This window comes from Crocuta crocuta, unplaced genomic scaffold (assembly GCF_008692635.1).
Source record: "Crocuta crocuta isolate KB4526 unplaced genomic scaffold, BGI_CrCroc_1.0 scaffold340, whole genome shotgun sequence".
Classification (NCBI taxonomy): domain Eukaryota; kingdom Metazoa; phylum Chordata; class Mammalia; order Carnivora; family Hyaenidae; genus Crocuta; species Crocuta crocuta.
In genome coordinates this window covers 332,955-345,756 of record NW_027530642.1, presented here as the reverse complement: position 1 = coordinate 345,756, position 12,802 = coordinate 332,955, and the positions used below count along the sequence as shown (strand labels likewise).

The window sequence follows — 12,802 nt, the reverse complement described above, 5'->3', positions numbered from 1 at the left end:
TAGATGATAGGTGATGGGGATTAAGGAGTTCATTTGTCATGAGCCCCGGGTACTATATGGAAGTGCTGAATCACTATATTTTACACCTGAAACTAGTATTACACTGTATGTTAACTGGAATTTAAATAAAACTTTGAAAAATGAAGACTTCTTTCAATTTGAGCTTAAGCAAACAAAGTCACTTGTGTTTTAAAGCAATGAACAAAGCATGTACCAGCTAATTAATAAGTGAATACCCCACCCAACTTTCAAAAGATTGGAGATTATAAAAATAATCAAATGTACTATATTCTTTAAGTGAAAGAATGAAAAGAAATTGGAAAAGTACTCATACATTTATTCCACAAATCTCTATTGTGAACTTAAAATATGCCAGAGGACAAGCCAGGCATTGGGGACAAATTAATGAACAAGACAGGCATGATGAGTTCCAAAGCCAGAAAATATTGTCCGGGGTCATTATCCTGCTTTGTTTTATCAATATCTAAGACCCCTTTTAGGCAAGATGGGGGAAAAAGAAAGCTATCCTGAGTAAGCACAAGGGGAAAGTATACAGAATGTAAACCTATCACTTTAAGGCACATGTGGAAATAAGAGCTTATCCTTCTCAGATTTTTTTTTTCTTTTACTGTCACAAGGGATAGTGGAGTAAATAGTTCCTCTTGGTGCCTGGAACAGAGAAAACCAAATTTTCTATGGGCTGTATCAAAGCTATGGATGTGATGCATTTAATCTATGCCTTCTTTTTCCAGTGGAACCAACATTTTAACATTGCAAGACTGCACACAAAAGTCTAGAATTCCAGCTTCCCTTTGAAAGTCACAACTGGCAACACGGAACTCACAGTTCAGGAGGGCAACGTTGGCTAGTGAGGTGGAGCAGCAGCCCCCATTCCGGGCACAGGCTCCTCCTGCGCCGCCCTGAAGCCATTCTCATCACCAGGAAGCACATTCCCAGACAGAGCTCCCACCTGCCTCCCTGTCAGCTCTTTCTGACACCTAACTGTCTCCATTCTTCCCACCAGTACACCTCTGCGCTCACCTACGATGGGGTGAAGGTGATGGCTGAGGCTTTTCAGAGCCTGCGGAGGCAGAGAATTGATATATCACGCCGGGGGAATGCTGGGGACTGCCTGGCTAACCCAGCTGTGCCCTGGGGCCAGGGGATCGACATCCAAAGAGCTCTGCAGCAGGTGAGGCCAGCAATGGATGCCCCTTCTTATGGGAGCCTCATAGGGGATTACGGCATCAATTTCAGGTGGGATGTAGCCATTTAAAAGAAAAGGTGGAGCATGCCTGAAGTTTGAAAAACCACTGCATGTGTTTGTGGCTCTTGGCATACGTGGAAACTCATGTAGAATTTTTTTTTTTTAATAGTATGGAACTCCTGATAGTGTAAAAGCTTGATTTTCTGCTTAGGGATTATGCTGTAGTTGGAAAGGGGACTTGAAATATGTAGGGATGGAACAGAAAACGTTTTAGCAGTCTCCTGGAGACTCTCCCCTCTTGCCCTCGTTTTCTGTATGTCTTCATTACCTTTGCTCTCCATGCACATTTCATGAGGGGATCCTGAAAATGCTTCTCAGTACTTTCTGATCCCATTTTCTTGCTTCTCAGCATTACAATCATCAATTTTGTTTGCACTGAAGAACAGTTAAAGAACAGGGATAGAAAATGGCCATGCCCATTCTAATCAATTGGCTATGCAAAGGATTCTTAGGCTGAATCTAGATTCCACAGGGAAGAGTATAAATATTCAATTAGTGATATGTTTGCTGTGCAAGCAGGATGAGACAGTGGTACATGTGGGCTGTGTATTGAACATTCCTGGTTTAGAAGATTCTGGGAGCTTGCCCTCAGCTTTATCACCCTCAGAGCAACTAGAAGTCTCTTGAAGCCTCCAGAAGTCTCTAGAAACACCTCGAGTCCAGGCTGTGATTCTTGAGCTGCTGATGGATAGACTGCACCATCTGATGCCTCTGATACCTCCTAATAGAGAGCTGTATTTCCAGAAGGGAGTGGGCAAAGAGGGCAGTGCCAACTAAAAGGAATGTCCAAGTTTCAGGCACAGTGGCAAGCCAGCAACAGCAAAATATTTTGGTGCTGATGCTACTCATGAGCCACCCTCTGACCCATCCAATGGAGTTGCCTGGATAAGATAGGTTTTACTTTTTTGTTGTTTTTTGCGGGGGGAAGGTGCGGGGGGAGAGTGCACAAGTGAGGGAAAGGCAGAGAGATAGAGAATATCCAGCAGACTCCACATTATCAGTGCAGAGCCCAATGCAAAGCTAGATCTCACGAACCATGAGATCATGACCTGAGCCAAAACCAAGTTGGACACTTAACCTACTGAGCCATCCAGGTGCCCCAAGAGCAGTTTTACTTTTAAGACTACATGCAACAGAAGGTGAATTTGGGCTCCCGGGAGAGAAGAGCATTTCTGAATGAGGGAGAGATGTAGAGCAAAATGCACAACCGTCCCTGTTTGTTTTCCTACCACACGTGCACAGCTCTTGCAATTTTCACAACCTGGGGAAAGAGCCGAGAAAGGAACATCACCAGCTGTTCCTCAGCTTGGATGAAGTGCCTTTACATGGAGGAGAACATGTAGCTCCATCCTTGGGAATGAGACTAAGCAGCAGTCCTGTGATGACAGGAGGAACACGCTAAGGGGTCCACCAGTAGCCCCTTCTGCTTTCTCCCCATCTCTGTGGAGGGCAGCCCCTTTACTGAGCAACAACAGCAGACATCAGGCAGCTTCTGAATGATGGCCAAAGATGCAGCAGCCACCTGCTGACTTATTTAAAATGCTCTTCCAGACTCCACAGTCGAGACAGATTCTATTTGCAATGTGAGACTGGTTTCAGAAGGTCCCCGGGATTTGCCCTCAGGTTCACAACCCTCCCAGCTCCTCTGCCTCTCCCATCTTAATGTCGTCCCTGTCGTGAGGATATTCTGATGTCACCATGACAGTGATGAAGCCTGGAAGGCAGTGCAGATAGCAAGAAGGGTTTTGAACCAGGAGGCAGGAGAGCTGGGGTCCAAGTCCAGCTGGGCCCCTGGCCCTCTGAGTGACCTTCAAATACTCATTCATATTTCCTACACATTTCCCTTTCCTTGCCCTTGACAATGAGGAAGTTGGAGAGACCACTCCCAAGTTTCAACCATCTCCAGACATTCTAAGCTGCTTTTTCTCTCTTATGGTCTAATCCACGTCTTTCTGGTTAGAATGTATACTTAATCCTTCACTTCTGCCTTCAGTGGGATTTGGGAGGGGGCAATTGCCTTAGCCAAAGAATATGATCTGTTTTATATTGTCTTTGAGTCAAAACATGTATCTGCCTCTCTGGCAGCCAGTCAGCTGCTCCCTGAGAGCCTGTGGTGTCCTCTGGCCTGGGGCCAAGCACTGGAGATAAGAGAAGGCAAGACCTACCCTTAAGAAACTCTCTTCAGCCTCTACTGGATGGCATGGATCGGGGAGAATTAGCCACAAACACAAAACTCCAACATTCTGATCTGAAGATCAGCTGTTCAAACAGATCCCTTTTTAATTCTTTGTTAAGAATCCAGAATCACAACAATTTGTTGCTGAATGAGACCTTAGAGATTACAGACTTCTGTGTCCATTACTTTATAGATGAGCCAGCTGACCGGAGTAGTGGTGACTCATCTAGGGGCACACAGCAGCTTAGCAGCAGAGGCTGGAGGAGACCCCTGTCCTGCCTCCCCCTCCTGGCTCAGGCCTGTCCCATGGCCCCTTGGCCCTTTGCTTGTTCACATTTAGCTACAGGGCCTTCCACACATAGTCATGGTTACTGTCCAGATATTTCACCTTCTAGAGCCATCTCTTCAAATAGTCATGCCACTAGGGCATGTGCCCACAACAGGCTGGGTAATTCCACTGATACTCAGTCCATGGAACCTGTGGTTAAGAGCTCAGGTCTCTGCTTCCCCAATCACTGGCCTTCAGGTCACACATTGGGAAGAGGCCTATGTAGTTCAGCTTATGTTAGAACTGGGATGCATGAGTGAGTGAGGCCTGAAGCCCACTATTGTAAAAATAATGGTAGTGGTTAGTTAGCTCATCTGGTTAGAGCATGGTGCTGATAAAAAAAATAATGGTAATGCCAACTCTAATGTGTTGGGGACTTCTTATGTACATAAGGTTCTGAACATACATTACATGTTTAAGCTCACTGAATCCTCAATATAATACTCTGAAGTAGCTAGTTTCATTAATTGTGCTTTATACATGGAGAAAATGAGCTTTGGAGATATTTTTTTTAATTTCCCCAAATTCTATAGCTGGTTAGTGTTGAAACATGATCTCCAACCCACATCTGCTTGCTACCTCACTTTGTATATGTAACTGCTCCAAAGTCTCAGAAGTCCAGCCCAGCAGGGGAGATGCAAGGGTTATGACCCAGCTAGCAATAGCGCTTGGCCTTGGGTAATATCTGTGCACCCCCATCCCCCACTTACCCTGCTGTAATTTCCCCAGCAACAGAGTGAAGATAATCAGCCGCCTGCCTGCCTGCCTGCCTGCCCCATGCCTGACATCCAGGGAGCCATTCAGAATAGTAATGAGCCCACATCCTGGAAGCCCTCAGTGCTCCAGGAATGAGTAGGCATTAGGGTTCCTATAAGTCTGCTTCCAGCTGACACAGAAGATCCAGCTCCCCAAGTCAGGCTCTTAGCATTTGGAGGTCATAAGCCCATTGAGGATATTATTTTTAAAAGATCTGGACTCTTTCTCCCAGAAACATGCACACATGTACATATGTATATTTTTGTATGACCAGGAGTCCAAGGACCATATTACTCCTGGAAGCCAACCCCAACACTTCACGTGAAGAATATCTGCCCTAAATAATAATCAGACCTCTCAGTCTTTGTGTTTGCAATCTGTCAGCCAGTGCTCAAGCATATCAAAGTGAAGGAATTCCCAGCATTTTGCTAGATAAGATCTAGTGTGTCATGGGCAATAGGGGTGTAAGACACAGCTCCTGCCTTTCAGGACTCAAGACCCACTTTTGAATGGAAGACCAGCTCCTGAGAAATCCTACCTATAAAGGTGTGGATTGAGGGCTAAATAACTAGCCAAGCTCTCAGTCCTATAAACAGTCACAGGAGAACACCATGACCAAGGAATCTGGGTATCAACAAGTCTTCTTGTAAGATGAGCCTAGGCATTAAATGAGGTGATCATATAATTTATCATCTAAACTGGAACACTTATGAGTGAAAGAGAAAGCTATTGTCAGTTATACCAGAACAAGAGATGTAGCCTGGAACTGTCCCAAGCCAGCTAAGATGGATGGTCATGAAAGCCTTAAGTGAAGGACAGATTTGAACAAAAAGTGAATTGGGCTTTGGAGGATGTAAGTGTAGATATATATGATATCCAGCAGAAAACTAGAGTCAAGTACAAGCAAGGACTTGTGGGCATGATGTTTGGCTGTTAGGGAGTTAGAAAGAGAAGAGGTAAGTTCTCACCATGCCCCCACCAAGCTCTTGCCCAGAGATCTTGCACTAACTGCTCAACTTTTCTGGCACTGAGTTCCTCATCTCCTGATTGTACATAATCATCTTAGCACTTCCTGACTCATTGGCTTGTTATAAGCCTCAAATATTAAAAACTAAAAAAGTTTAAAAAAAGAAGAATGAATAGGCTTCTTTGAACTTCAGGGCAACTGAATGAGATAGTTAAAGCCAAGTTGTTCTCCCATTGAGCAGATGAGAAAGTGGGAATTCAGAGGAGTCCTGTGACTTGCCCTGGCCAGAATAACCAGGTCATGGTCCACTGGAACCTAAACCACAGGCTCTGATTTCCCAAATTCAGTGAGCACTCAGGAGAGGGGGCCAAGAGGAAGGATCCACTTGAAAGCAGCCACAAAGAGGTTACAGAGGCCCTGGGTCCAGGGGATCTCTGCTGCCTCCCCCAGGAATAGGGGGTGGAGAAGTCTGCAATATTAATGTCTCAAGTAGTGGAAACACTATGTAGCACTCTCCCAGCACAAGGCAGGAAAGAAAAATTGTGCTTCAGCATCTCATGGGCAGCAGACTCTGAGCTGGCACCCATTACCACTTACAGGAAGCCACAGCTAGTTCTCTGTTTTTCACAAAGGGAGCTGGCAGACGCCAGGGTGGCGATGGGAGTTCCAGGAAGCAGGAGCCAAGGGGAAACTCAGTGTGACCCCAGTCTCCCTAGGATATGGGGTGGGAGGGGAGGATGGTGATGAGGGCCAAGAAGTTCATCCCTAATGAATAGGACAGCAGTTTCCAGATTTACCCAAAGTGGATGTTTCTGAGAAGCTGCTTCTTCTGACTGTGAGTCCATCCAGACTGTCCACATAAATGGTTTGGGGCTGAGCTATTCTCTTGACCTCTCCTTGCTCTGCCATCATGGAAGGGTAGTTCTGAGATGTCTGCTTTCCCATACTTTGTTTTATCTCAGTGTGTGTAAGTCTTGGCTTCCCCAACTAGATGATAAGAGCCTACAGCTGCCCCAGACCTCTCATGACTCACTGTGAATCCTGAACCCAAGTGCCATAAGCTCAGAGTCTCAATAATCCTATCTATAAAATGGGGGAAAATAACTGCTGTTACTGCTCTCTGCTGGGTTTCTGTCAACATCAAAAAAACATCTTCCTGTGAAAACACTGTGGCAATGCAAGGGGCCTTCAGGTAAAGGGCCTAGAACTTTGCTAATGATGATTTTTTTGGAAACTGAGAAAGGTTTGTAAATATGACAATGACAAAACCTTCATCTCTGCTGAAAGAGTCCCTGCTCTAACAATTTACCAGACCCAAGGCTTCAATGTTAAAATCATCTTATTTTTCCATACCTTACCCACCCTACTACCCTACAATAGTAGTAGCCTTCATCATCATCATCGTAATCATCCTCATCATTTAAATAATACACATTTTACATTGTCACAGGCAATATGCTAAACACTTGAGTTCTTTGAGGAGGAAACTCAGAAATAGATAGCCTCAGTGACCTGTTCATGGTCACATCATTAGGAATTAACAGAGCATGGCCAAGGAAATGCCTAGCGGTAGCAGCGGGTGGCAGTAGTAGGCACATAGAATATACTACTATGTGCATTTCTGTTTTCACTCAGAACCTAGCTTGATAGCAATGTCCCCTGTTTGAGACGCCACTTAGTATCATCAGTGAATATACTAGAATATATCAGAAGCTTTGGATTTTAGGCCTGCCTTGGACACTGAAGAGTCTTAAGTTTTGAGCAAATCAGTTTATCTTCCAAAGTTCTGGTTTCTCCCATGTAAGTGAGGATCATGCCTAAACGGCATACCTCTGGAAGTTCCTGAGGTATGTATATTCCTGATGAATATACATGAAAGTACTTTGTAAACATAAAACATTGTCAAATGGTGGCAGTTATTATTACACTATTAAGTAATGATAAAAATAATAGCTGGCCTTTGCTGGCTACTCACCGTGCAGTAAGCATTGATCATAAAATATCTCATTTAATCCTTAAAACAACCTTAAGACATAATTCCCTAACTGGTCCCATTAAACAAATGAGGAAACTGAGTCATAGAAATATTACACAACTTATGCTAAAACAACACACTGATAATTGGTATGATACTTGAGACCGAGGCCAAAGTACAGATGCCCATTTGGATCATTAATGACATACTTCCTTCTGTTTGGGAAAATCACTCTACCACCCATTCATCTGCACATGTGCCCCAGTCTGTTTTTCCAAATGAGTTACTTAAACTGATACTTAGCCTACCTCTCTCAAATCTTAATGAATGGGAAGCCAGAGATGAGCAAGAGATGATCAAGGTGAGAAGGTGATGTTGCTGACAGGTTGGAATAGCTCCCTTCTTCTTACTCTTTCTAGGAAGATCTGTGCTTTGTTTTCTCTCTGAAAAGCAAAGCCAGCCTAGACTTTTCCAGAGTGAAGATTTCTCCATATTTCATCTGGGAGAGTAAAAAGCTTGTTGTATAATTTGTTCAGCGCTCTGGGCCTGTCATGGCCTCCCCACTGAGACTTCAAACCAGAAGGTGATGTGAGGGTCATCCTCAGAGCAGTCAGCCTCTCTCTCTCCCTCTCTCTCTCTTCCTCCCTCCCTGTGTGTATGTGTGTGTGTGTCTTTACATCCCCCACCCCTTCTCTCTAATACACACACCCCAACTATTCTTATACCTTCTGAGGGTACAGGAGCTGGTCACTGTTGGAAAAAGAAAAAAACCCTATAAGTTTTCCTTTTAAGCTATTTGAAAGGGAGAAATAAATGGTGTGAGGTTATACAGCCAGGTTCATATTGGTTCTAGGTAGAGATTCACCTCACTGGCCTTAGGCCAGACTGATGTGAGAATACATGGTGGGTCACTATCAGCGAATGTGGTTTCTTGTACCTGAGCAGATGATATATGGCTAGACTCATCCTTACTTGGAGAGTGAACGTGGGTGAGATTTACTGGTCATCTCCAGAGTGGCAGAAGTGGCCCTAAAATTCTTGAATCCCACATATTGACCACTTGACCTTTTATATGATTGAATATTTGAGGCCATGAAAGTTTGATCTGATTCCTTTGTGGAAAAGAAATCCCATGAAGCATATTTGGGGTCAAATACAAATTTTGCTTTAAAGTTGAGACTTGTTTCAAGCCCTGTATGCTCTGGTCTTTTTTTTTTTTTTTTTTATGTTTTTCTACTTATTTCTGAGAGAGAGAGAGAGACAGTGTGAGCAGGGTAGGGTCAGAGATAGAGGGAGACACAGAATGGGAAACAGGCTCCAGGCTCTGAGCTGGCTGTCAGCACAGAGCCCGATGCAGGGCTCGAACCCACAAACCATGAGATCATGACCTGAGCCGAAGTCGGACGCCTAACCGATTGAGCCACCCAGGCGCCCCATGCTCTGGTCTTAACATGAAGGGCTCTCCTCAGGTGCTTTCAAGTTTTCAAGGCACTTTCACATTTGCTGTGTCGTTTAAAGAAGAGAGGGCAGGAATTGTGGAAACTGGAGGCTGAGAAAGGTAAATCTCCCAAGGCCAGTTGGTGTCCCAGGGTCAAATTCAGGTCTTCCAATTTCAGGTCTTCAGATTCGCACATATTTTATTTCCCAGCCTCACAAGGGAATCGAGGAACCATACTCAAGCCTGGCCCAAGGCTTCATAAGGCTGGCTTCTTCTCTTGACTCACCAGGGATGGTGCACTGGCCCCCTTTCCTTTGCAGGCCTCCTGTTTCTCCACTAAAGTCTTGTGTCTGAGGGGCATGTGCTGCCCATGGCAGTGGTCATGATGGGAAGTGTTCGATTAGGGATGGCACAGAGATTTCTTATCAGAATCTACTTTGATCCCTTGTTACTGTTTGCCTAAACCAAGGGATGAAAAAGGCTTTAAGTATGAATCTCAGTTTGGTAGGAAAGAGAACTGTGCTCCCATAGCCATGTCTGCTATGGGGCAAGGGGATTTTTAGTCATCATGCTACTCCAAGACTTCATGCCATGTAAGCTTCTCAGGTTCAGGACTTTCACTTCAGCAGAAAAAGCAAAGAAGTACAAGTAGAACTTCTGAGTTCATTGTTTAATACTTGGCTTTGCTTTCCAGGTGCGGTTTGAAGGACTGACAGGAAACGTTCAATTTAATGAGAAGGGACGCCGGACCAACTACACCCTCCATGTGATTGAAATGAAGCATGATGGCATCCGAAAGGTAAAGGCCACCTTTGCTTCCATTCCACAGAGAGGAGAGGGCCAGAGCGGAGAGCCTTGTGAGCCCATCTTTCCTGGACTGGATCTCTTTGAAGAGACTCAGGCAACAAGGATTCTAGACTCAGCTCTGCCACTAACCAGCTGGGACTTTGGGCAAGTCAGTTCCTGTCTCTGAGAATTAATTCACCCATCTGCAAAATGGAGATAAAAGTCTCTACCTTTGTCGCAGGGTACTAGTGAAGATCCAAAGGATGGGAAAGTACTTTGAAAATATAAATAGATGTATATAAATGCTTGTGCTGTTCCCAGGAGATTCTGAAGAACTTGGGAATGCAGTTATTGATGACATTAACCATTTTCTCCTGATCCACACTTGGTCATATCCACTCCATTTTCCATACAGAAGAAGTGAAAAATATTTGTGTGTTTAGATGTGTAATATGTAGTATATATGCATATTAATTTTTAGAATAACATTCAAATACTTGGAAAAACATTCACAGTTTTACCAGACCATGTGTTGTCTAGCCTCTGCCAATCTCTTCATCCTTGACCTTGGACATTCACTTTCTTTCTCTCTTGATGCCAGGCATTCTGATAGACTTTCACTTCCTTGAATATATCACGTTTTTCCTCACCTTGGAGCTTTCATACCTGTTCCCTCTACCTGGGACTCTCTAACCCCTTCCCTTCTTTTTCTTGGCCAATTCCTCCTCAGCTTTAAGCATTCAGAGTAAATGTCACTCCCTAGAGAAGCTTTCCCCAGCCTCTCCTGTTATGCCTCATGGCAGCCTCTATTATTCTGTCCACAGCCTCCATCATATTCTTTATTTTTTATGATGGCATGATGTAGTTGTAAGAGGTATTGCATAGTATGGTAGAATGTTAGTAGAGTGCCCGTGGATCAAAGCTCTGACTCTGGAATCCTGGAACTCATTCTTAGCATCACCACTTATCAGTATGTGATTCTGGACAAGTCATTTAGGTTCTTTGTGCCTTAGTTCTCTCATCTGGTAAATGGGGATCACCATAAATAATGCCAACTTCCTAGGCTCATTGAGAGGATTAAATGACATAATGCATGCAGAAGTTCTAAATGCTGGGCCTGACAGATTGAAATTTGGGTCTTAATCTCTCAAACTTCATGCTCTCTATACCCATGATGTCAAATACAGTTGCTACTAGCCACGTATGGCTATTTAAATTTAATTTTTAATTAAACAAAATTTAAAATCCAGTCCCTCAGTTGCACTAGCCATGTGGTAGGTGCTCAAGAATCACATTTGTCTTAGTAACCGCTATACTAGATAGCACAGATTTTCATTTCAATCTGTCATACCATGTCCATCATTACAGAAAGTTCTACCTAAGAGCTCTGCTAATCCTTTCTGTTCCTACCTCCCATAAACCTATATCCTTTGCTCTCTTGTCTGGAACCCCACTCTCTATATCATAGTCTATCTCACCACATCCCATTTCCCAAGACTGTATTAGTTTCCTACTGCTACTGTGACAAATTATTTCAAACAGTGGCTTAAAATAACACAAACTTATCATAGGTCAAAATTCTTACTTGGGTCTCACTGGGCTAAAATCAAGATGCTGGCAGGTCTGTGTACCTTCTGAAGAATCTATTTCTTTGTCTTTTCCACTTTCTTCTTGAGGCCGCCAATGTTTCTCAGTTCATGTTACCCTTCCTCATCCTCAAATCCAACAACATCACATTTGACCTTTCTTCCATCCTCACATTTTCTCTATGACTATAACCAAGAAAGATACTATGCTTTTAAGAATTCATGTAATTGGTTTAGACTCACACAGATAATCCAGGATAATCTCCCCATCTCAAGGTCTATAACTTTAACCCCATCTGCAGTGTCCTTTCTGCTATGTAAGGTGACATATTACAGGTTCTGGGGAAGGGCATGAACATGTTCAGAGGGGACAACTACTACTCGGGTTGTCACAAAGACCATGTTTCAATGACTTCTCTATCATCACTCTTTCCTCATCCAATAGAAGCCATCTCTTGTCCTTTTGTGTTCCCACAGCACATGTGACAACACCAGGACACCAGCACACTGTCCCTCGTTGCAGTGAAATTTACATACATCTTATATTCCTTCCTAGACTGTGAACACTTTGAGGACCCAGAACCCATTTCCCACCTCTATTCGGCACACTTCAGGAATTGGCTACAGTAGGCCCACTACCTGTGTTAACTTTCAGCAGTTACAAACAAGGGCTCTCTATCTGGCTATGAATACAGCCATTAGGAGCATAACCACTTTTCAGCAAACCTCTGGCATGGTGATTGCACAAGGGCATTGTCCTTGGGGACTAAATCTACTGCAAGTGATGCTCATCCAGAAATAGACTAACTCTGAGTTCATTTCTTTTATCCCCTGTTCTCCTAACGCCTGTGCTCCTGTGCTGGGAAAGGCATCTGCTAGGTTTCTTAGCTCTTATAATCCTCAATTTCCGCATCTATAAAATGGAGACATGTCATATATGCATTGGCACCTGATCATTGTTCAGTGAGTGGCTACTAATGGGTATGGCAAATTTCAGGGAGGTATTACATGACTAAAGTCTAAAAGCACTGAGATGACTTGTTTATCTTTTTCACAGCATTTTGTTCTTTAGTGTGATTGTGAAGAATATCAGCCTTCATGACATAGCTCCCCTTTTCTATATGGATAAACTGAGGCAGGCCAGCCCAGTAGGCCACCTAAGGTCTCACAGTGAGCTATGATGAAATGGGCCCCATGACTCTCCAGGCCACACTCATCTTGCTGTAGCCACTGCCACATGTGAGTGACTCAAGAACACAATTGGAACATTTCCAATGACTGTGGGGAAGTGAGGAGCTCAGAGTATTTTGCTGCCCTTAGAAGGGACAACAATTATGTGACCTCCTCCCCAGTGTTTCTTCCTTTCAGATGCAGAGAAGAAGTGGCAGTGTCACACCCTGCATTGTACATGAAAACATAAAAGCAGTTCTTTTGTGTAAGGCCTTGGGCAGGCAAGCAGGTTGCTCCTACACAGAAAATTGTTGGCCATGGACCTGGGCTGTCCCTCAGAATCCTCAGAATGG

At 43.9% G+C, this 12,802-nt stretch overlaps 1 protein-coding gene across 3 annotated transcripts in view; it reads left to right on the top strand.

The window, feature by feature from the left end:
- Positions 1-12,802, top strand: part of GRIA1 (glutamate ionotropic receptor AMPA type subunit 1) — a 297,691-nt gene that overhangs the window by 179,735 nt on the left and 105,154 nt on the right. For 2 of the 3 annotated variants that reach the window (XM_077768972.1, XM_077768973.1), the window contains exons 7-8: positions 1,025-1,192; positions 9,602-9,706. In XM_077768972.1, coding sequence (XP_077625098.1) covers positions 1,025-1,192; positions 9,602-9,706 — 273 coding nt within the window. The remainder of the gene's footprint in view (positions 1-1,024; positions 1,193-9,601; positions 9,707-12,802) is intronic. The other variant, XM_077768974.1, reaches the window with a different exon arrangement.